General features: G+C 33.9%; 2 protein-coding genes and 1 pseudogene across 2 annotated transcripts; 1 reads left to right on the top strand and 2 right to left on the bottom strand.

Moving 5' to 3' along the window:
• Positions 1-898: 898 nt before the first annotated feature.
• On the bottom strand, positions 899-6,153 carry LOC125211566 (putative late blight resistance protein homolog R1A-10). The gene is made up of 4 exons (XM_048111423.2): positions 5,688-6,153; positions 1,444-3,686; positions 1,326-1,356; positions 899-1,154 (listed from the first exon to the last, which is right to left on the bottom strand). Exons 1-2 carry the CDS (start codon positions 6,099-6,101, stop codon positions 1,467-1,469), a joined length of 2,634 nt encoding a protein of 877 aa, XP_047967380.1. The 5' UTR covers positions 6,102-6,153; the 3' UTR covers positions 899-1,154; positions 1,326-1,356; positions 1,444-1,466.
• Positions 6,154-10,698: 4,545 nt separating this feature from the next.
• Positions 10,699-13,817, top strand: LOC125214489 (putative late blight resistance protein homolog R1A-4; annotated as a pseudogene).
• Positions 13,818-18,270: 4,453 nt separating this feature from the next.
• LOC125216378 (disease resistance protein RPP13-like) lies at positions 18,271-23,758 on the bottom strand. Its single transcript, XM_048118070.2, has 3 exons — positions 23,597-23,758; positions 23,420-23,490; positions 18,271-20,350 (listed from the first exon to the last, which is right to left on the bottom strand). Exon 3 carries the CDS (start codon positions 20,348-20,350, stop codon positions 18,416-18,418), a length of 1,935 nt encoding a protein of 644 aa, XP_047974027.2. The 5' UTR covers positions 23,420-23,490; positions 23,597-23,758; the 3' UTR covers positions 18,271-18,415.
• Between the last annotated feature and the right edge of the window lie 2,656 nt (positions 23,759-26,414).

The raw sequence follows: 26,414 nt of genomic DNA, 5'->3' as shown, positions 1-26,414 counted from the left end.
TTTATCTTTTTCGATTTAATTAATAAAAACGAAAATTACACGTGGCAAATTGTAGACCACACGTTTTCTAAAATCCTATGGCCTTAAATTAGTTGTAGTTAGCAATTAAATGATGAGTTAGCAATTGATCACTCCCCCATATAACATATATCAAATTAAAAAAAAAATTCATAAGGATTCCAACGATATCATACATGCATATGTTCTGGCGTCAAAATTTGAAAAAGAATTCAAAATTTTTTATTTTTTTCGTACAAGCAGAAATGTCAACATACTATATAAAATATGTCAGTAGAATACATGTAGAATGTCAATATAAGCAATGTGTTAACATTCTTAAAGCATTGTGTTGTCATTCTCAAAGCACTGTGTTGATATTTTCGGATCACTATATTGACATTTTCATCCAAAACCCTAATTTGGAGTTTTTTTTTATATTTTTCGATTTAATTAATAAAAACGAAAATTACACGTGGCAAATTGTAGACCACACGTTTTCTAAAATCCTATGGTCTTAAATTAGTTGTAGTTAGCAATTAAATGATGAGTTAGCAATTGATCACTCCCCTAGCTTTCTATATATGATATTAATTGCGGGTAATATATAAATTCAGAGTTAATAATTTCATGAGATGGGTTTTGTTGGAAAGGAAATATGATAATCTCCAGATTATAGGAAAGAGTATATTTTATGGACTCAAGGGAATATATCATTAATATGGTAGAATTTCTAGTTCGTTCCTAGATATATTTAATAATCTTGTCCTATAAATAGGGATGTAAAATGTATCATTTCTCAACACAATCAATTGGAAAATCAGTTCAATACAAACAACAGGTTTGTCCTCGTTTCTGCTTTGGAGGCATTAATTTTTTTTTTTTTCTTGAACTAAGGGGATAAATCAAGACAATGTATCCAAATAAGATCTCCAATATTGTTGAGCACATACAAATTTAGATATTAATTAAGATGCAACAACAGCTGATCATTCAACACAACAACACAATGTTCTGCAGTTTAACATATGAACCGGATAAAGTGCAGAATTTATTCCAATCCAAGCGAACACGCTGGTTTACTTGAAGAAAGGGAAATAGTTCAACACAACAACGTAGAGAACAAATTGAAGTACAACAGTTATTCAAGCCAGCCCCTGCAAATTAATTATGCAAACTATCAACCATTGAAACTGAAGAAAAACAAAGTTTATGAGAAAAAAAAAATGATTAATTAGGGTTTAATTTCCTAATTTTAATAAAATAACTAGGGCACATTGCTAGAGTGTTCATGCAATCGATCACAACTAAAATTAGAAAAAACGTACCTGATAAGAAGCTTGAAATCGGATACATATGCTGCAAAGTGACAGTATAGAATAAATTAATAACTAAGATGAAGTTATCAAAAAAATTACTTACAAAAGCATTTGAAAGATAAATTACCTGGCAAGGTAAACAAAACATGATCAATCCTTATGAAGAGGAGGAAAGATGGAGAGTGTGAATTCAGAGGCTCCATCCACTCTCTTTTTCACTTTATCTGAAATCTCTATGGCAGATGTAACTGCAAGGATGCAAGTAGACACCTCCAACATTTCGAAGCTTGCTATGTCAGCAAGCTCAATTGGAATTTTATGAAGCTTGTCGCAGTTCTTGAGCACAAGGCTTCTTAGTTTGGGGTAGTGATTGGATGAAGCCTCCCAGAGAGCTAAATCTGTCTGCTCAATATGCAAAAACTCAAGAGAGCGAAAGCATCCATCTTTTGCTTCCCAGGTGTGCCCCATAAATGCACGATCTTTCAACTTGAGCACCTTTAGTTTCTCTAACGATACAAGGGTAGAGATGTGGATCCAACTGAGAGAAGTTGAGCACAGTGTGAGACTCGTAAGTCCGGATGGGAATTGATCATATCGAGGCAGGCAGTTCAGTTCCCCGGATTCTTGTTGTTCATCGTTTACTAGTTTCAGCTTTCCAAGATGTTCCATGTTCCTCAATGTATCAAAAGATCCAACCTCTCCTTTGAAAAGCAAGGTCAGTTTCCCACGGATGCCTAATTTCTTCAGATTGGGAGCCCGCCTTGGAAGTTCCTTAGTGCAGCTTTCCACTGAGATTAAGCTGAGTGTTTGAAGCTCGTCTGCACTATCAGAGCTACTAGTTGAGTTGGGCAACTTAGCAGAGGCTTTTGTCTTAAAATGCCTCAACTGCTTCATCTTCCATATGTCGGCTTCAACTTTAAGGGTTGGAGATGTGGTGTCAATGATAAGTGTTTGAGTGTTCCAAAGCTTGCTGAAATGTAAAGGAAGTGTCTCCATCGTGAACGACATGGCAATGTACCTCAAATGTACCAAATTGTAGAACTCTCTGGCAACTGTGCTAAATTGCAAGGGTTGAACATCAAAAACTCTGAGCAGTTTGAAAGCTCGAATGACATTTGCGCTTTCTTGTGGAGCCAAGGTATGTTTAGTATCGGAAAGACAAACAAATGAGCGGACACGAGGAACAGAAGGTTTTGATGAGATATAGTGGGACAAATTGGAATGAATAGAAAGACGGCGGCACGTGTTTGAGGTTGGAGCCACACATATTCCTTTGTCGTTGTACTTGATTTCTTGGAGAAAATTTTCCGTAGCAGCTTCTTTCCGGCAGAAGTCGCGCAAGACACCATGTATCTGGCATGTTTTGACATTGCCATCAGGAGTTAACTTTGCAGATCTCAGTAAGTTTCTACTGATAAGATTCTGCAAATACTTGTATCCTATCTCCTCCAATGAGTTGTATTCATCTTTTTGTTGTATGAATCCTTCTCCAATCCACATGCGGATCAATTTTGACGCTGAAATCTCATAGTCTTCTGGGAACAACCCCAGATAGAGAAAGCAATGGCGCAAGTGGTGAGGTAAATTCTCATAACTCAGAGAAATGAACTTTTGCACGCGCTTTGTCTCGTCTTCCCAATCGATATACGAGATCACTTGTTTGGACACTTTTGTCCAATCTCGTTTCGTTTTATCCACATTTGAGTCTAGAGACTTGGAAAGAATGCCTCCTATGACTACTATCGCAAGTGGCAGCCCACCACAATTCTCTGCAATTATTCGTCCGGATGGTTCCAATTCATAAGGGCATTCCAGCTTGCTGAGTGCCTCCAACCGGAACAGCTCCCAGCTCTCTTCTGCTGTAAGGAAACGCAACTCCTTGATAGGTCTTGGCTTACTAGCAACCACTCCCACTTGCTTATGACGACTGGTGAGCAAGACTTTAGCTCTTGGGTTTGTGTCGCTATGTGGCAGAGCCACGCGAAGTCTGCTCCAATCAGCATCGCTCCATACGTCATCCAACACCATTAGGAATCTTCCCTGCTGGAGATGAGCGGCAACAATATCAGCTAATTCACTTCCACTTTTGGCGTACAGTTCATCGTCTAGGGTGGTTAACTCCTTGAGAATGCGAAGAAAGATTTCTTTGTCTGTGAACTGTTGTGAAACAGAAACCCATATACGAGTGGGGAACCTTAGGTTGATACCTTGATCGTTATAAATCTTCCATGCGAGCGTTGTCTTGCCCAACCCTAGCATGCCAATCAGAGAAATCACATCGAAATAGTCCGTTTCTTGAAGCAGACGTTGTTTGAGCTCTTCCGCCACGTCTTCAAAGCCCACTACATCCGTCTTTCTAGGCGGCCGAGGCTGTTTGAAAAGTTTAATTTCAGACACGGGTTTGAAGAAATTACAAGACTCTATCTCACTAAAATGAACCCTTTTCTTTTCGGCACAGATATTAAGGATAGTTTGTTAAGAGACAAAGTTAAGTTTTGTCAAAAAATAGAAATGACTAAATTAGCTTGGAACTTTCCAGAATAGAAAAATGATTCAATTAACATAGAACGGGGGGAGTACCATTTTTAATGGGAGCTACTATGCCGACGTTTAATTTGGCGTCCAATGTTGGACCTCAAATCAAAACCAACTCAATTGGACAAAAATGAAAGCCCTAGTGCAAGAACCTAACACCCTAATAGAAGAAGAGCCTCCAAGCAACATTACAAATTTGTCAAGAAGAATAAAGAAGGGCATCCGAAGCAACAAGCCAAATTTGTCGATAACAAGAAGAAAGAAGAGCCTTCAAGCAACAAGGCAAATTGACTAGAAAAAAAAAAGGTAAAGCCTCCGAGCAACACGACAGTGTTTTTCTAGGACAAAGAAGAAGGAGAAGAAGAGCCTTGAGCGACAAGATAACTATGACTAGAAGAAGATGAGCCTTTGAGCAACAAGACAATTTTGTCGAGGATAAGAAGAAGAGCCTCGGGACAACAATAAAAATTTGCCAAGAGGAGGAAGAAAAGACATTTGGTCACAAAAACAATAAGCCATTTCCTAAGGCAACTTCAAAATAAGCATTTTTTCATATGTTTCTTGCACTAGGAGTTCATGTCATGCCAATAACTGTTTGAGAAAATATTCAGTAATATAAACATACCAAATGGTGAGATGGTATGCCCAATCATGAATTTTTGAGAAGTGAAGAACTATACATATGAATTATAATAATTTTAAAATGAAAAATTTTCCCATATTTTTTTTTATCTTCTCATTTATATACACGTACATGAAATTCTGAAAACTCTAAAACAAATATACTATCACTCATATAGTCATGGTAGTTAACTAAATTTAGTAATAATGATGATAAATCATTTTCAATTAAATTAATCCTATTGCATAAATCTACTGATAAATAATTAACAAATTTTAATTTTTAATATTTTCATAATAACATGAAAAAATACGTGAAAATTTTTAAATTATAATATATATATACACTCTCTTCGTCCCAAGATAAGTGAATCATTTCTTTTGGGCACGGGATTAAGGAAATGATATTCAAAGAGTTAAAGTATACAGAGTAAAACATGAGAGAGATAAAAGTAGAGAAGTAAAGATGGAATAAAGTAGGTGGAAAATAAAGTAAGAGATGATTTTTTGCTAAAAAAGAAATGGCTCACTTAAGATGGAACATACCAAAAATGAATATGACTCACTTATTTTAGGACCAAGGGAGTAAGTAGATTTAGATTCATCCTTTATTTATTAGTAATTGTTACGTATAGTTCTCCACTAGTCAAAAATCCATTGATTGCGATACTTGAGAGAAATGAAGGTAGGGGGCATGCGTTATAGATTACCTTATAGGATATTTTTTTCAAATGTATTATTTAAATAAAATGCACAAATTGAGTGTTAATAATAATTTAAAAGTTATTTGACTTAAAATAAAAGTATAAATAAAACAAATAATGCTACAATATGAACAATAGTACTGGAGCAGTGTTCACGCAGATGGTACTCACAAAGAGAATGTAGTGTTAAATTTCTTTATATACATGGATTTATATACGAAAATGGTATCTTCTGAAAATATAAAATTTTATAACATGAATCACTATATTTCAGCTTTACTATTTCAAATAATATTACTCAAACTACATATATTTGCGAACATGTACGTATAGGACAATTAAAAACTTTTATTTTTGAATGAAACTTATAACAACAGATTTACGAAAAAACAAAATGTGATGCACAATTAATTCAACTAAAATTTTAATTAAATAATGGTCAACTAACTGGTTCATCATACGGATTTTCGTACATAATTTGAAAAGTAAAGCAAAGGGTTAAAAAGGTGACCTGAGGTGTTTCATCTCTGCCTTCATCGAATCTGTGGAAACTGATTTCATTCTTCATCACATCCACCCTGCCTTTGATACTCTCGACCTTCTGGCCAACGCTTTGAAGAGTGGTCGCGCGATTTTTGAGCAGTCTAGCGAAACGACCTTGCCGGCCTTCCTCGTTGGCCTTTGCGAGGTAGAAATCAACGACATCCTCTACCTCAAAAACAACATCGTGAATCTCCTTCCACATATTCATTATTTTCTCATTCTTTTTCCCCATCTTCGCGGTGTCCTCGAGGAAGGCTCTGAAGGTGTTGAGATCCCTTTCGAGTTTCTCAATGTCGCCCTTCGCGTCTCTGATGAGATGGGCGTGGTGCTTCACTACCTCCCTGAGGTTGTTAAGCAGGAACTCCGTTGCTGCTTCCGCCATCTCTCCTTCTCACTCTCTCTATGGATATATTTATATCTTTCTTTTCATTTTGTTTCGTTGCAAGCTTTCATTGAACACTGGCCATAGCTGATATCCTTATATAGACATACTATCTACTCACTGTCTCCTTCCACTTAGAGTGGGACGGGGGAAGTATTTGTTTATTATCATTTGACAATGGTGATGTCAATTATACCCTACCACGTGACGACTGCATGACGATTCAATCATATACTCCCTTCATCCCACATAATTTAACACACTTTGATCCGGCATGAGTTTTAAGAAATGTAATGGAAAGTGAGTTGAAATAGTTGGTGGGATGTGGGTTCTACTTTTAAAGTATTAGTTTTATAATAAAATGTGAGTAGGAATGAGTTAGTGGAATATGGGATCAACTACCAAAAATAATAAAAGTGAAATGGGTAAAAAATTATGTGGGACGGTCCAAAATGGAATATTGAATAAAATCATGTGGGACGGAGATAACAAAATTTCATCGTAAGATTCTTTTCATATGTCGATGCTTGCCATACAATGGTAGCTACGCTGTCCAGACATTAAATGTCAAACTTTTGCTAGAAACGTCTGGCTTAGGGTTAAGAGTTTGACTTTATTTACGAATAACCTTATCTATTATAGTGTAAATAATTTATGTATAAGATCATTTTTACAAAAATTAAAACATATATTTCGAAAGCTAATTTATGAAATTGAACCAAATAAATTTTTTTAATATAATGGATTACGGTTGAGTTTGATAGGTGCTCTATAATTATATGTAATCAATACTATAGACAGATCGAGCAATATTTATAAATTAATTATTTTGTATATATTGGTATCCGATTCTTTATCTACTTAGCTTTTAGCAACTAGAGTCGAATATTATGTTCAGAAAGGAGTCTAGAAAAAAGTGAATTATAAAATGTACACTATACCGATCCAACTTGAAGATAAGGTTAGCAGCCGACCATTAGGAATTTAAAATAGATTGTTAACACTCATTTCAACTTAACCAGCACCAGCAGTACACTGCATATATACAATAGTCAAATGTCAAGTTGATATTTATCTATATACATACATGATCAAATTGATAGAAAAATATATTCTAGGATTTTTAAAAGTGATTTATTCAAAATTAATAAACCCACTATTTATGTCATATTATTAACATACAAGTTTGTCCGTAGATATTCCATATCCAACCAATCAAGTCTAAATGTGAATTCACATTTACATAGACTCCCTCCGGCCCACGTTATTAATTTGAGGTGTTTCTTTTCGGCACAAGATTTGAGAAAATTGTGTTTAGTGATTTAAATAAAGTAGAGGAGAGAATAAAGTAAGAGAAGGGAGAAAGAAGAGAGAGTAAAGTAAAAGAAAGAATAAAGTAAGTGTTATTAAATGTTTTGTTTTTAGCTAAAAAGAAAAATGACTCGAGTAACTTAAGGACAACCCAAAAAGGAATACGACTCAAATAACTTGGGACAAATGAAATACTCCCTCCGTTCCATAGTAATAGAGACATTTCATTTTCTGCACTCGTTTTGGAAAAATAATATTAAATAGTTGAAGTAGAGAGAGAGTAAAGTTAGAGAGAGAATAATGTAGAGAAGAGTCTTATCTATAATATTTTCTCTCTTACTTTACTTTTTCTCCACTTTTACTATTTATAATTATTTTTTCAAAATAAATGCGTAAAATGAAATGCCTCTATTATTATGGAACTGAGGGAGTATGAATTAGTGGTTAGGAATTAGTCAGTCTAATCAAGCATCATTTGCCTTCAAAGTAGTGATTTGTTTTTTTCTCCGTATTATCGTTTGAGAACGTGCTGATCCCTAATTTTGGGATCACGCAATACGTTTAGTAACAGGTTGGCTATTTTTTACATTCTCAGTTTACATGTAAACTTCGCGAATAAAAAGGTTCCTTATATCGAGCACAAAAATAGTATCCGCCCCTCCTCTTATTACATATTAATCCTTCTGTTCTATAGTAGTGGAGTAAATTTCTTTTTAGCACGGAAATTAAGAAAAAAGTGTGCAATATATTAAATAAAATGATAATAATGTAGGAGAGATGAAAAAGTAGAGAAAATAAAGTAAAAGAGAGAAAAAAATAAATGAGAAGAAATGTGTTGACTTTTACTAAAAAGAGAAATAATTATGCTACTATTACACATACCAAAATAGCAAAGTGATTTCACTACTATAGAACGGGGGAAGTATTATAATTCTGCTACTATTATAATTCTACTATAGAAATAATTCTGCTACTATTATACATGCATGTGTGGTCTAGTGGAAATGTTGATTCATTATATACTATTACCTTCGTCCCACAATAAGATTCCAGTTCACTTTTATTTTTACTATAAATGGTAAGTAGTCTCACATTCCACTACCTCATTCCATTCATATTCAAAATCTAACTATTTCAACTCACTTAGCTTTACATTTCTTAAAACCCGTGGTAAATCAACTATGGATCCTATTATGGGACAGAGAATAAAGTACTAAGAGATAGAGGAGAGAATAAATTAAAAGAAATAATAAAGTAGGTGTGATTAGATTTTTTATTTTTAACCTAAAAGAGAAATGACTCAAGTAACTTGAGAAAGCCTAAAATAGATTAATAGAATACATCCCAAGTAACTTGAGACATAGGGTAGGTGACCGTGGGAGAGCACCATCTCCACGGCACTTGGTCTTCAGATATGGCAAAAGAAAGAAAGAACTTAGACTGATCAGTCGAACTTTAGCTCACAAAGAATTTAGTAAGCTCGGGCCTTTTAAGTGAAAACCCTCGAGTGTTACTGTGATGGCATGACAATATTTTCATTTTATATATGTATATTTCGGCAATGTGTTCACTGAGTATTTTTATACTCAGCCCTGCATATATTTCTAAATGTGCAGGTTGAGCAGTGGCGGTGGGGAATGCTGAGCAAAGTTGATGATTTCCTTTTTATTTTATTTTAAGTAGAGACTCTCAGTGGTGCATGTCTCCATACATGTGACCGTATTCATTCCGCTGCTTATTGTTCTTCTATACTCTGATAAATAATTATTGAATACTAAGATTTTCATTCAAGTTCTTGTGAAAAAAATTAATTTGAAACTGTCTCCCCTTTATTTCTAAGTGAATATTCAGTCATTGTTTACCCCATTTCTATTCCCCTCTTCTTACTTCCCACCCCTAGTCACGGTTTCCCGGCTTTGCTATCCCTAGCAAAGTGCGGTCGTGACACATACCGTACCACATGACGATTACATGGCTATTTTGAAATCACAATTCACAAATTACAGTTCAGCTTTACAATATCTACTGACGCTTATTTTAATTTATTGCCTCGTGCACACTTGCGTAATCGGTAATTAAGCACCCGTTGACTACAGATCAATAATTGCTTTGTTTTTTCCATTTTATCGGTTGTGAACTTGTTAATCCCTAATTTTAGGGATCACCCCAATTTGTTTAATAACAAGTTGGAATTATTTGCATATGCTCAGTTTACAAGGTTAGTTTAGCATATTAAACTCGCCGGACGTGTCTACCAAAAGTTTGACATTTTATGTTTGGACAGCGTAACTACCAATGAATAATATACTATCAATATTGTAAAAAAACATTATATGTCACCGATGTCAAAATTACAATATCATTAAAATCATAACTATCAATCAATAATAACTACTAAAAGAAAATCATATGTTCCGGTGTTGGATTAAACTAATTGAGGTTGATCATGCAAACGTATCTCTTCTCAAGTGTGTCCAAGAGATCCAAATGGAATGTAATACAAATTTCAGACACCTAGAAGTTCGAGAATTATAAGTTTAGCCAGTTGAGTTCATTTTGATTGACTTTTATTAGGCATCACATATATTTATAATTTCAGGGTGATAGACTTTTTAACTTGTTCTATCTTTAAAGAGTATTAGCAACAAATGAGAGGAGTTGGCTTTGATGATTTTTAAGATCCCAAGTCAAAGTTTTCAAGGTTGCAAGGTTGGAACCTGCACTTCTCATTATTTCACTTTCATTTCTTTTCATTTTTTTTTTTATATTTTAAAGATGTGTAAAATAGTACCTAAGATATAGACTATAGTGACATTTTGGATTTTGGAGTAGTATATTTTTAAATGATGACTAATTTTGAATTTTTAGTCTATTTTTTAATATCTATTGTGACATTTTTTAGTACCTAAGATATACACTATAGTGTTTATAAAAAGTTTTTGCATTTCTTGATAGATCTGAATCATAATTTATTTAGATATCTGACAAAGTTTAGTTGTACTGAGTATATAAAAACTAATCCAACTTGTTATTAAAAAAATCTGAGTGATCCTAAAATTAAGGATTAGCACGTTCACAAAAGATAAAATGGAGAAAAACAAACCACTATACTCAAGTCAATGGACGACGCTTAATTACGACTGACTAGCTAATTCATAAGCACTACATTACATTAAAAAAAAAAAAAAATCACTACATGTCTACATTACATTAATCTGATCATGATTAGGTATCATCTCTCTTAACCCAATGGTTGTTCACGTGTCACACTCACTGCATCATACTTATTGACTAATTACATGTTCTATTTTCCTTATTTTTGATGACTAGGAACCTTACTCATCAAAAAACCAACATTTCATGATTTTCTTCTTTGAAACTAGTTGAATTCTTGATTTACCTACTCATCACAGATTCACAAACACAGATTGGTTTTGTAATAGATGGCTTATGCTGTTGTTGATTCACTCACCCGAACAATACCTCGAATCCTTAGCCAAGATGAGCACTATCCCATTTCTGATGAGGGAAAGCAACTGATCGAGTTGCTCAGCAAAGATATAGCTCTCCTCCGAGGCTTCCTCGAGGATTCTAAAGAGGAAGGCATGAGCTTGGAAACTCGAATCAGGGACGCTGCGAATCGAGCTGAAGATGTTCTGGAGCACTTGATGTACGAGCATCTCAGTACCAAGGCACATACAGATATTATTCAGTATGATTTTGGTGAGCTCAAGAATGCGATGAAGGAGATCAACTCCATTGCTCAAGAGGTGGAAATAGTGCAGCAGCAGCAGCAAGGTGGCCGTCCAGCAGCGCAGTCCGAGACGAGATTATCGTTAGAGACAGAAGCGCCCATTGTGAATACTGTCACGGTTGGCCTTGAGAAGCACGTGGAGGATATAAGAGGTCTTCTCTGCCGAGGACCATTTTCACCCCAGGTCATGCCTATCACGGGGATGGCGGCATTGGGAAGACTACTCTTGCCAGAATCGTTTACGAGGACGACCAAGTTGCCAAGAACTTTCCAGTTCGTGCCTGGATCGTAGTATCCCAGAATTATAAAATCGAAAATGTTTTTAAAGAGCTCCTGTTTTCGTTGGAGAAACAAGTCGAAAAAGGACTAGTCACAGATGGTGACTCAACGGAGTTCAAAATACAAAAAATCTTAGCGTTGAAGAAGTACCTGATAGTGGTGGATGATCTATGGAGTACAAAAGCTTGGGACGACATAAGGAAGGTGTTTGGCAACTGTGCAAACTTTAACCGGAGTCGGATCATCATAACCACACAAGATGAGAAGGTGGCTCATCATGTCAGCTCTTTCCTGAGTCCTCACAGGATGAATCTCATGGATGAGCGTTCAAGTTGGTCTTTGCTCAAGCAAATGGTATTTCCAGACACAAAACTCACACCTGATATGAAGAAGATCGCAAAAAAAGTTGTCAAGAGTTGCGGAGGACTGCCTCTTGCCATCGTGATTGTTGCTGGTATCTTGTCCACGGTAGACAAGACTCCGATCTCATGGGAGGAAGTTGCGAAAGACGTATACAGAGTTATTGTGGAGGATCATAGATTCCAGAATAGCTTCGCCGCGAGTTATACTAATTTACCTCGTCCTTTGAGGTCTTATTTCTTATACATGAGTGGTTTTCCAGAAGGTCATGAGATCCGAACGTCCAATCTCTTCAAGTTATGCATAGCTGAAGGATTCACAATAAGTGAAAATGAGGCTGAAGGATATTTTTACAATCTCGTGAGGAAAAATCTAGTTCTGGTCGCAGCCTACAAGTCCAATGGTAGATTCAAAAGTTGTCGTCTCCATAATTTAGTACGTCACTTCTTCGCAATAAAGGCTGTAGATGAGAATTATGAGCGACGGCTCAGTAATTCTCATCTTGATTTAAGGGAGCTTGCAAGATCGTATGCCTCAACGCTGCGTTCTGTTATAAGCTTCCAACGTAATGAAAGCTCACTATGCGGTCTACGCAAGTTCAAATTGCTGAGGGTGTTGGATGTTGTGGATACAGATGCCTACTCCCTTCCTACTACTGTGTTCGACCTCTTTCACTTGAGGTACCTTGCTTTTGGATGTCCAATGGAGGTTCCATCAGCCATATCCAGGCTTCAGAATCTTCAATCTTTGATCATCTGTCCCAGCAAGAGATCAAGGAAATACATATACAACTCAATGGATGAGGCATATCTGCCATTAGAGATCTGGATGATGCCACTTCTGACGCATCTCATCTCCTTTTTCGATCTTTTTCCATATCCAGAAGGATCAGCTTCTACTCTGAAGAACCTGCTTACTCTCTCTGTGGTGAAGAAGTTGATATGCACAGAAGAGATGATGAAATTGATTTGTAATGTGACAAAGCTGACAATCACTTATTTTGGTGGCATATACCAAGAAGACTATCAGCTCCACAATCTTGTTCTTCTGTCTCAACTTGAGAAGCTGACACTTGTGGTGAAGGAAGGTTCTCTTAAAGCTAAGCCTGTTTTCCCAGAGACACTGAAAAAGTTAACCTAGAGTGGTTGGAGATTTCCGTGGGAGAATATGAAATCTATTGCAGCTCTGCCCCATCTTCAAGTGCTCAAATTGAGAGATCGTGCCTTTGAAGGCAATACGTGGAGCACTTTAGAAGAGAGTGATGAAGAGGATGAAGACGAGGATTATGAAGAAGCTGAAGTAAAACTGTTTCTTGAACTGGAATACTTGCTGATTGAGGAATCTGATTTGGAGAATTGGGTTACAAATAATCGTCATTTCCCAGCACTGGAGCGCCTAGTGCTCAAAGGTTGTGATAAGCTGAATGAGATTTCGAATGACATTGGACGCATATCAGAAGTTAAACTGATTGAGGTTGATCGTTTCAACGAATCTCTTCTCAAATGTGTCTATGGGATCCAGAAGGAACAGGGTGGATATGCCAGAGTCATTAGAGTTAGACATTTATTAGGCAGCTCATATATGCATAATTTGAATATGTTTTTGTTTTTAATGTGTACTACCTTTCAGGGTATTAGCAAGAACTGAGATGAGTTGGATTTGATGATGTTCCACATTCCAAATCAAGGTTTCATAATTCACGAAGACAAGGTTGCAAGCAGTGTTTCGAAAACTGATTTGGACCGGCCGGTCGGACCGGTTCGGCCGCGAACCGGTGACCTCTCCGGTCCGATTCACCATATAAAACCAGTTGAGCATTGAACCGTTTTGGATCGGGTGAACCGGCCGGTTGGACCGAAAACCGGGAACCGGTCGAACTGGTTACCAATTTTTTTTATTTTTAAAAATGAATTAAAATTTAATTTAAAAAAAATTTACACTAAACTTTCATTTCATATTAGCACATACTTGTATTGGGCCCATGAATTTATAAAAGCTAGCTTAAAAAATCATTTGTGTCTTTCTTTTATAGAAGTATTCCACAAGATTGTTCTTTCATTTTTCAATGTGGGATGAAAAGTTTATTTTATAGTCATCTTTTACAATCTTTTGTTTTTACTTTTTCAATGTGGGATGTAGTTTGTTTTGTTAATATGTACTTCATATTATATCAACTATCAAATATACTAATTGTATATTTATAATTAAAAGCTATATACATATTTTATATCATAACTAAAATTAATAAATCTTAAGTAACTTTCAAATAAAGTTTTAATTACTAATGCTTAGATTGAAAATAAAACAACAAGAATATATAATGGGAGAAGTGTTCGTAACATGAAAATTAATACATAGTATAATAAACGTATGAATATGTATTTTTACATTACTAGTATTACTCGTTAAAATTGGTATATATATGCTTTATCTATACTTATATATCTATATATTATTTAAAATTAAATTATATATTGCATTAATGCTTGTTTATTTACATGTTTTGAAACCATGTGTTTTATAGTAAATATGTATTTAATATATACTCATATATATATATATATATATAAATGCTACAGTAAAACGGTTCGACCGATGGTTCTACTGGTTGGATCAGTTGAACCATGAACCAATAGCCTCGCCGATTCGCTCGCCGGTCCGGTTTTTAAAACATTGGTTGCAAGGGTTCTTGGAAGTTGTACTTTTGGGGAAATGGGGAAACATCACCCTTATATTTTATTTTTTCTAAACTTTATTTTACTACTCTGTTTTGAACCCCTTCATATTCAGTATATTTTGTTTTTTTTTTTTTTAATTTATATTGATGCATTATTTGCTGATATGAACTCTCATTTCTACTTAATCTTATTGAGTATTTTTTATTCTTTTTTATTTATATTGATGCATTTGCTGACATGAAACCTTGGTCAAAAGAATGTGATGTGGTCTTAAACAAGACAATACACATCATAAAAAAGTTCTTTGAGTACATTAATTTTTTTTCGAAAAGTTGATATAGTTTTATTTAAAAGAAAGTCCACCCTCGTCCGCTTATTCCTTAATTATTTTTATCAATCATACATTTAAAAGAAAGTTCTTAAGATGCATGCGTCTTACCCTTAGGACATAATCTTTATTTAAAAGAAAGTTCTTAATATGTATGATTATATTTATCAATCATAGAAATTTTTGGATTGCAAACTCAATTAATTCATAATTTGAATTGGCGTTTGTTAGCAACCCAATTCTCTATATCAAATTCATCAATTAACAGAGAGAGACGAATGTGGAGGTGGGCTCTTCTATTGCCAGCCCAGCCAATTTGGGGCCAAATTTGTTTGACTTGGCCTAGAGATTTAATTCATTGTTGGATTTCCATTATGTCACCGGTTAGGTAGGTGGAATATTATTAGCAAACTCGGAAAAAATATTAGATGGAATATTATTAGCAATAATGTAGAAATCTATATACCAGACGTCATAACATGATTGAGATTTTATGAGTGTCTAGTTATGATCTAGTTAAGACCTCATCGCATGCTTTTGACGATGTAAATATATCAATTAGTGCAAATATGAGAATTACATATCAAGAAATACATGAATATAAATAAATTAGCTGCAAGCAGGATTCAAAACAGATAAGTTTATTAAATAAATACATGGATACAAATAAAGAAAAAAGCAGGGGTTCAAAACAGATAAGTGTATTAAATAGTTAGATGGGGTGAAATACAAATTCCTAGAAGCTTGCAACCTGGTCTTCTTATAATCCTCTCATCAAATCCAACTCATCTGATCAGTTCTTGCTAATACCCCTGAAAGATAGATCATAGAACATATCAAAAAGCACAATCATCCTAAATATGTTTATGAGCTACCTAATAAAAAAGTCTAGCTAAATGAACTTTGCCTAATCTTACAACAGTCGAACGTTAAGGACTCGGCCATGCTCTTTAATCTTTTAAAGCTTAAATCCCCATAATTACTTCACTTAAGTCCACTTGAATTATATCCAAATCATCTTTAATTGAAAAGACCCCAACACTATAAAGAATAGAAGGGGCCCAACCAAAATAAATAAGAGATCCAAACATCTCCTTTTCATCAATCGGCCCATATGAAAATTAGAGATGGCCCAATACTAAATAAAAAAAAGGTTGGCCCAAAACCCAAAGCTACTCAAGTGACCCTAACTAGGGAACACAGAAGAGACTAGTCTAAGGAGACCATCATGAGCTATCTCTTAGAAAAAAATGATTTGTGTTTTTGATGAACACAAAATTGAAACAATTTAGAAGAAGAGTATGAAATTTGGGCTTTTTATGAGTAGACGGAAACAATTTGAAGGATTATATGACAAGTATTTGGTTTTCAGATTGCAACAATCTGTTTGGAAATAAAACTTAGCTTTCATAAGTTTGTTTTAAAAGCTTTATAGTATCAATGAATTTGTATTTCAGAATTTTCTCATGATCATTTCAGAATTTGTATTTCAGAACTCACTGCACACCTATTTTGACACTTTTAAATGTCACAAAAATAAACCTATTATATTATGATACTTAGACATATTACAATAGATACCTCATCCGTCCTTTAAAAGTATAATACTTAGTGAGTTAAGTAAAAAGTAGAAAATAAATTGGAAGAAACAATAAAATCAAAGAGATTAATGCCTTATTTTTTCTCACAAATAATGTTCATAGATATTATGAATATTTCACATGCCAAGAGTATGTTAGTAATTTATGTGGTAGTTTCTTCATTAATTAGGTGGTATCTTAGTAATTTATATGGTAGTTTCTTCATTAATTATGTTGTGTCTTAGTAATTTATATGGTAGTTTCTTCATTAAGTAGGTGGTCTCAAAACAATACATTACTTTGAATAGATAAACTAACATCCAACACATCATGCATCGAAAATTGTATGACCTTCGGCCGGCTTACCATTGGCTTTTTTTACAAAGAGTATAGGTCAAAAACGGTCCTAAACATATGGCCGAAATACAAAGTTGGTAAAAAAATATTCCCTTTTTGAAAATCAGGTCCTAAACAAATGAAATTGTCGTCACATTGGTTCTTTTTTTACGGTTCCGTCAAAATTTGAGTGTTAACATTCGATTAGTGATATTTTGACTGAATTAGTACTTCGTATTAATGTAAAATTAATTATTAAAAAACAAAACTAGACACACGAACATAAAATTCATAGAAATTTCTGGTTTTTGGAATTTTTTTTTATAAATGAATTATACATTAATATGGAGTACTAATTTAGTCAAAATATCACTGATCGGACGTTGACCTTTAAAATTTGACAGAACTGTAGAAAAAAGGATCAATTCGATGACAATTTCGTTTGTGTGGGACCTAATTCTCAAAAAGTTAATATTTTGGACCAACTTCATATTTCGGCCATATGTTTAGAACTACTTTACTCTTTTTCAAATTATATGTATGCAGATTTCAAGCTCGTTTAATAAATTTTATTTATTCTATGAATAGTTGTCTACTTAAGGCCAGACCACGGCACATGTTTGTTTCTCATAGAAATTTCAAATAATTACTAATTAATGTACGCAATTATTTTAGGATGATGAAATCTCAGACTTCATAAGATGTTCGAGATTTTCAAACTCTTTATAATCTAGTGAAGGAATTATTAAAACATGAATGATTTATTTTCTAGAAGACCACGTGGCATGCTTTTGATCACGATGTAAATTTATCACTTAGATATCAATCAGGGCAAAGGAGATACTAATATGAAGACTAATAAATGAATAAATAAAAGGGAAAACAAGACACTGAATAAGCGGGGATTCAAAACAGATTATTAAGTGAAGTGTGAAGTACAAATTTCCAGAACGCTTGCAACCTTGTCTTTTTTGAAAACCTTCACTTCTTGCTAATACCCCTGAAAGATATATAGAACAAATTAAAAACACAAGCATCCTAAAACATACTTAATAAAAGTCTGTCTAAATGAACTTTGCTAACCTTATAATTCTCGAACTTCAAGGGCGGTGTCATATTCGATTAGTTCCTTTTGGATCTCTCGGATACACTTGAGAAGAGATAGGTTTGCACGATCAACCTCAATGATTTTAAGAAGCTTGGTGTATCTAATGTCATTCGGAATTTCATTCAGCTTATCACAACCTTTGAGCACTAGGCGCTCCAGTGCTGGGAAATGACGATTATTTGTAACCCAATTTTCCAAATCAGATTCCTCAATCAGCAAGTATTCCAGTTCAAGAAACAGTTTTACTTCAGCTTCTTCATAATCCTCATCTTCGTCCTCTTCATCACTCTCTTCTAAAGTGCTCCACGTATTGCCTTCAAAGGCATGATCTCTCAATTTGAGCACTTGAAGATGGGGCAGAGCTGCAATAGATTTCATATTCTCCCACGGAAATCGCCAACCACTCAAGGTTAACTTTTTCAGTGTCTCTGGGAAAACAGGCTTAGCTTTTATTTGAAAATGAGAACCTTTCTTCACAGCAAGTGTCAGCTTCTCAAGTTGAGTCAGAAGAACAAGATTGTTGAGCTGGTAGTCTTCTTTATACATGTCTCCAAAATAAGTGACTGACAGCTTTTTCACATTACAAATTAATTTCATCATCTCTTCCGTGCATATCAGCTTCTTCACCACAGACAGACAGAGTCAGCAGGTTCTTGAGAGCAGAAGCTGCTCCTTCTGGATTTGGAAATAGATCGAAAAAGGAGACAAGATGCGTCAAAAGTGGCATCATCCAGATCTCTAATGGTAGGCATACCTCATCCGTTGAGTATCTGTATTTCCTTGATCTCTTGCTTGGACGGATGATCAAAGCGCGAAGTTTCTGAAGTCTGGATATGGCTGATGGAACCTCCATTGGACATCCGAAAGCAAGGTACCTCAAGTGAAAGAGGTCGAACACTGAAGCCGGGAGTGCATATGCATCTGTATCCACCACATCCAACACCCTCAGCAATTTGAACTTGCGCAGACCGCGTAGTGAGCTCTCATTACGCTGGAAGCTTATAACAGAGCGCATGGTCGAGGTGTATGCCCTTGCAACCTCCCTTAGATCAAGATGAGAATTATTGAGCCGTCGCTCATAATTCTCATCTAGAGCCTTTATATTGCTCAAGTCACGCATCAAACCATGGAGAGTGTAACTTTTGATTTTGCCATTGGACTTGGTTGCCTTAATGAAAACTAAGTTTTGCCTCTCAAGATAAATCAAATATTGTTCAGCCTCCATTTCATTTTCCACAAAACCTTCAGCCATGAATAACTTGCTAAGCATGGAGACCCGAATTTCATAATCTTCAGGGAAGCCACACATGTATAAGAAACAAGGCCTCAAATTACGAGGCAAGTGAGTATAGCTCAATAACATTCTCTCTCGAAACAACGGGTCTTCCACGATAAATGAACGTAAGTTTTGAGCAACTTCCTCCCATGAGGATTGAGTCTGTTTTCTTTGAGACAATTTAGCTGCAACTACAACAATTGCAAGGGGCAGCCCCTTGCAACCTTTTGCAATATCCTTTCCGATCTTCACCAACTCTGATGGACATTCTTTGTGACAAGGAAACACTTTTTGCTTGAGCAGACACCAACTTTGATGGTCATCCAAGAGAGGCAGAGTGTAAGAATATATAGCATGGTGCGTAGAATTAACCATTTCCTTGATCCTTGTGGTTATGATAATCCGACTCCCGTCACGCTTTCTTGGGTGGCCAAATCCCTTCCTTAAGTCGTCCCAAGCCTTTGGACTCCATAGATCATCCACCACAATCAAGAACTTCTTCAACGTCATGACCCTGTGTAATTTGTTTTCCATTGTGTCATCATCATCCACAAGTCTTTTGTCGACTTGTTTCATCAAGGAATATAGGAGCATTTCAAAAATATTTTCGGTTTGATAATTCTGGGACACAACGATCCAGACACGCGTTGGAAAGGTCTGGACAACTTCTTCATTCTGATAAACAGCTCTGGCAAGCGTTGTCTTCCCAATACCACCCATCCCCGTGATTGGGATGATCTGGTTTGCAGATGATCCTCCACAGAGCAGATCTCTTATTTTCTTGACGTGCTCGTCCAGACCAACCGTGACAGTATTCACAATGGGCGCTTCTATCTCTAACGATAATCTCGTCTTGGACTGCGCTGCTGGAAGGCCACCTTGCTGCTGCTGCTGCACTATTTCCACCTCTTCAGCAATGGAGTTAATCTCCTCCATCGCATTTTTGAGCTCACGAAAATCATACAGAATAATATCTGTTCCAACTACTGTTTTGTATCTGAGATGCTCGTACATCAAGTGCTCCATAACATCTTCAGCTCGATTCGCAGCGTCCCTGATTCGAGTTTCCAAGCTCATGCCTTCCTCTTTAGTACCCTCGAGGAAGCCTCGGAGGAGAGCTATATCTTTGCTGAGCAACTCGATCAGTTGCTTTCCCTCATCAGAAATGGGATACTGCTCATCTTCACTCAGGATTCGAGGTATCGTGTGGTTGAGTGAATCAACAACAGCATAAGCCATCTATTACAAAACTTATTTGTGAATGTGATCAGAAGGTAAATCAAGAATTGAAGTAGTTTGAAAAAATAAACCTTGATGGACATTTTGAATGGAACAGAGTATTATTAGTTGATAACGAGTCACACCTCATTAGAGAGAAACGAATTTCTAAAATAAGAAACTTCATACTTTTCAATACTTATTAAAAAAGAAATAATCTATACTTATAGGGACCAACGGAGTATTATTAATAACTACATATAAGTTTAATCTTCCATTTTATTTCATTTATGTAAACATGAATTTTTAATTCATATATAAATGAATTGAAATATTCCAATTTAACGTACTTTAAATTTATCGACATCTATTTACGTTTCTTATTTATTTTAAATTTTAATCATCAACAATTCAAAATTTATCAAACATCAGTCGCAATCCATCAAAATTAGACTAAGTCTAAACTCAGTTCACAAAAAATGGAGTAAAAATTCCATGGTCCTTCCTCACTATGATGGCATAATGATTTGGTATGCCTCATCAATAATACCTTGACAATTGGAAATAAAAGGGGTTCACATGCCACAACATCACTTGGACATAAATTTGGCAATCTTATATCTAAATTTAAAGACACGCATTTAATTATTTTATAGAAAGTATAATAAATTAAATATAGGAATTATACTTAGAATAATGAATTGATGTAATTAATATACGGAGTACAATTTATATCCATCACATAATATACTAATATAAGTACAAGACATCTCTCTTATAAAACAATAATATTTTCAGATTATACGAATATTTCATTTTTTATTTTTTATTTTTTATTTTCTTGTGTTAAAAATTCTTGATTTTTATACATGCTAATAAATATAATGAAAATTACAACATACTAATATAAGTACAAGACATCTCTCTTATAAAATAATAATATTTCAGATTATATAAATATTTTCATTTTTTTATTTTTTATTTACATGCTAATAAATATAATGAAAACTACAACATACTAATATAAGAACGTATGTCTCTTATAAAATATTAATATTTTTAGATTATATGAATATTTCATTTTTTATTTTTTATTTTCCTGTGTTAAAATTTCTTGATTTTTTACCTGCTAATAAATATAATGAAAATTATAATATATACTACTCCATATGCTAATAAAATATAAGTTCAGTCATAATTTTTATTTGTATAAATTTTTTCTTATATATATAAATACTAAAACAATTAAAAAAATCATATCTTATCTATAATAATATGATTTTTTTTCTTAACATGAAAAGTAATCATTATGATTACTTTTATGTGCATAATATTATTGTATTATGAAATTAATATGCATATATAGATTGTACTATTAACGTTAATTCATTATTCATATGATATAATTTCTATATTTAATTTAATACACTTTCAATAAAATGATTAAATGGATGTTTTAAAGTTTAGATATAAGGTTGCCAAATTTATGTCCAAGTGATGTGGCATGTGAACCCTTTTTATTTCCAATTGTCAAGGTATTATTGGTGAGGCACACCAAATTATTATGCCACCATGGTGTGGAAGGACTATGGAATTTTTACTCCAAAAAATGGACTAGTTTTACCATTTTGGGTTATCCACCAAAATTAGACTAAGTTTAAAACTGGAAAGTTTTCAACCAATATTAATCATACACATCATTCTAAATGGAGACTCCATCCACTAACACTCATTATATATTAAAACTCATGTCATTCATATCTTTGTCTATTTTTGATGGACGGAAGAAGTATTATTTAATTTTTCAATTAACTACATGTTCCAAAATTTTCACAATTAAATGTTTTACACCTTCACATTCCATTAAATTAGTAAATTTCATAATTATGTAGTATTGAATAGATCAAAGCCGATTGGCTAACCCAGGCGTTTAGATTTAGTGTTGTACGGAGTAGTAATTTTCTAAATCGATAAAGTCATAACTCGAGTAATTCCAAACCCGATTAGCTGGTAAACACTTGCAAATAAATAAAATACTAGTATGGACACTACTAATTTTATATGATCCTTAAAATTCTCACATAAAAATTTATAATACTATTGCTGAAATAACAATTTTGACTTCTACAGTCTTATCATTTTCAAACAATTTCTCTTTTTTCCTCAAACTAATTTATACCCTCCCTCTCAACTGCCACAGGACATGATAACTCCCCTCAAATTTTGTTCATTCCTCTTCTCTATCACATTATCATTCCCAACCCATGCATCTTCTTATATCTCTTCTCATTTATCTCTCCTCCATATCTCTACGGGAGTGGATCCCCCCTTTGTGGTGGAAACACAGCAGAGGATCTCTTCCGTCCACAAAAAATAGAGCATAATCATTTATGGAAAGTTTTTAACAAATAATAATCCTACACATCATTCCACTAACACTACTTCTCACTTACTTTTTCTCTTTCTCTTTTACTTTTTCTCCCGACTCTTTTACTTTACCAATTCTACATTAAAACCCGTGTCATACACAAATTGTTCTATTTTTTGTGGACTAAGAGTGTACATAATTAAATTTCCTAAAATACATTAAATATATACCAATAAAATTTACATAATTTACATTTTCAAAAATTTATTATAAAATTTTCAATTCAAAATAAATTAAATATATATCCAAAAATACTCCATCCGTCTCATTCTAAATGGCGATTTACTATTCCAACACGGGATTTTATGTAGTATTATTTTGTGAGTTAAGTAGAGGGAAGAAAGTAAGAGAGGTGGAAAAAATAGAGAGAGTGATGATTCTATTTTTAGAAATGTATCATTTAAAGTGAGATATCCAAAAAAAGAAAAATGGTTCACTTAGATTGGGATAAAGAGAATACATATTATTTGTCAACGAGGCCAGACCGATACTCTTTCCTTGTTTTTTTATGTCAACTAACAACCGGTATGTGATTTTGTTTTCAGTTTTATGAATCTATCATACGTTTACACTATACTCTGAATTGGATCAGAAAACATGAATGAAAAAGAGAATTACAAAGGTAAAGAGTGAATAACGACAGTAAAGATCACGTTACTTGCCTTTTTATGGTAAGGATGAATAAATCAAATTAAATGTTGGGGCAGCGAGCGAAAGAGGAGGTCTGCACAAGCTGGACATACCAATAATCTCAAATTACAATCAAATTAATAATATTTAAGCCCTAATATTCCAAGTCATACACCCTAGGAATCTGTGGAATAATTAAATTTGATTACCAGTTCAGGAGCAATGGGCTAAGGAGCAAGAATAAACGGCGACGGCTGGCTGAACACAGGTTGAGCTCGGAGCTGCAGAGGGTTCTGTCGGCCGTGAAGACGGTTAGACTCAGGAGACGCGATGAGAGAGTAAGTGAAAGTGTGAGATAATGGAAAATTTTGGAGGGAGGAAGAAGACTAAATGAAAAAGAATGTGTACACTTTTTTTTTATTGGTAAATTAGTGAATTTTTTAATTGATGGAAAATAACAAATATGGGATAAAGTTCATGATATTATTTTCTAATTTTAAAATTCATGGAAAAATGTTTAACTTTTTGAAAATTCCATAATATTAGTTGTCAATATCCTTATGTTTAATTAATGAGGACATTAATAAGGATTCCTGCACTGATTACTAATTCAGACAAGTTGAGATATGTTTATTTACATAATGCAAGTAGTTGCACAGTGTAGAGATCGTTGAACTTAGAAACGTGGGATACCTGATGTAATGGCTAAATATGAGGGCCAGTGTGATTTATTAACTAAGCTGCATCAAAAGTGATTGCCCCTAAACAAATATACAAACAAAAAACTCAGTTTTCCAATTAGATGCTTAGGTGGTGTTCGGTTTGCAAGATTGTATTCAGGATTAAATTTGTAGTGTGTTTGGTTCATGAGATTCAACCCCACAACTCAATCCTAGATGGATAATCATGGGATGATTAGTCATAGCCAGTGGCGGAGGCAGGGTTTTAATCCTGGGGGGCCCAAATTACTAGTAGTGTTTAAGTTGTTGAGTGTTTTTAGTGTCAACGACACGGAAAAAACTTAAACATAAATAACATAGGGTTGCATGTAAAAACGGATAATGAGATAAATAAATAGAGGTCGAGTAGTAGAAACTAGAGATACAATGACAACAGTAACATCAAAATAATTAATAATAATTTTTTTTTTATAATAAATAGCATACTATTGAAATTGTTATTGCTAATATTAGTATCTTTTTTAGTTATATGATTAAAGAATTATTTTCTATTCTAGATTTTAAAATTATATTATTTGACACATTTACATGTTTATGAGATTAAAGAATTAATTTTTATTCTTAAATTATGAAAGAGTACAAAATATAGTTATTTATACAAAATTATTAGCTATAACTAGAGAAAATAAATTAAACTACAAATATTAGAAAATCCAAATAGAGCATAAATGAAATTTAAGAGAAAATTCAAGGAGGCAGAAAAATAAAATATTAAAAATAAGAGAAAATCCAAGGAGGCAGAAAAATAAAATATTAAAAACAAGGACCTGGATTCGAACTTGAATTCATTTGGTTGCTAGTCACTCTCTATGCCAACTGGGCTGTAGCATCAAGTTTCCATTGAAGTATACATATAATATACATAGTAAAATAAAAAAGGGTGAGGGGCCCAAGGGCCCCCCGGCCCCACCCTGGCTCCGCCAGTGGTCATAGCTAACCCCCTATGACTAAAATAATTTCACAACTCAATCCTAGATTGTATTTTGGTATTATTTTATCTTAGAAACCGAACACCACCTTAGAATACTAGTAGTATATAATTACCTGCGTGGATCTACGAACTAACCAAACTGATTAATAATATTGGTTCAGCCATCCGGTAGTATCCTATGAAACCGTGCATGTGACATGTAAACAACCAATATATTCCGTAGATATTAAAATGGAATGCTTTTGTAACCAGTTATCTCACACAATAGGCTAGCTAAATTATGATAGTATACGAGAATAATTTAAACTACTTTAACAATAGAAGTTTTTTTTTAATAAAAAAATAGAAATGACTTAATTAATTTAAGACTCTTATTTGTTGCTATAAAGCTAGTATAATTTTTTTTTTTCCTAATGAAATTAATGATAATTAAATAAGCATGTACAAATATAACATGATATTGACGTAATGGAAAAATCAATATTTGACCCCGTTGTTTATTAACGATGACATGAGATTGTTTAGGATTTCCACGATAACTAATGGTAATGTCATTTTCAATCATTTACACCAAATTTAAATATATTTTTGTGTATATATTACATAAAAAAATAATTTTACTCTAACCATTTACACTAAATTCAAGATTTACACCATTTTCGGATTTTTGTCTCACAAAACTTTTGCAGTAACACCAATTATGGTGTTGTTTCACAAAATAAACCCATTTTGGGGTTTGAGTTTGGTGTAGGTTGGAGAAGATTTCTACACCAAAACTCATTTTTGGTGTATGGTTGGATATGGTTTAACACACAAAAATAATTATAGTAGGTGTAAATTGTAATATTATACACAAGACAGTTTGTGAAATGTTAACTTTTTTACATACTCCCTCCGTCCCATAATTGATGGCACACTCGGGGATCGATACATAATTTTTGGAGAAGTTGTTTTGTGTGTATAGTGGAGAGAAAATATTTATATTAATGTGACAAAGAACTTTTTTCAAAAAAGAAAATACGGCATTTTTTGTGAGACAAACTAAAAAGAAAGACATCTATTATAAGACGGATGGAGTACGTGACGTAATTAGATGCGCAATGTAAGGCATAACGTAATTAGATGCGCAATGTAAGGGACCGTTGACTTTAGAAACGTGGGATGCCACCTCAATGGCTAAATATATATAAGGAAAAGTTAGTAAAAAACTAAAAATAGTGAACATGAGGTGTGATCAATTGCTAATTTTCTTAAGTTGCTAACTTGCTAACTCATCAACGCAATGTATTAAAAATGTCAACACAATGACATTAAAATGTCAATACATGATTTTGTTGAACTTCAATATAATGTATT

The sequence above is a fragment of the Salvia hispanica genome, chromosome 3 (genome assembly GCF_029641045.1).
Source record: "Salvia hispanica isolate PSC_SH4W2 chromosome 3, Shi_PSC_v1, whole genome shotgun sequence".
In the NCBI taxonomy this organism is placed as follows: Eukaryota; Viridiplantae; Streptophyta; class Magnoliopsida; order Lamiales; family Lamiaceae; genus Salvia; species Salvia hispanica.
The sequence above is the reverse complement of the archived record's forward strand: the minus strand, read 5'-3'. Positions and strand labels throughout refer to the sequence as shown.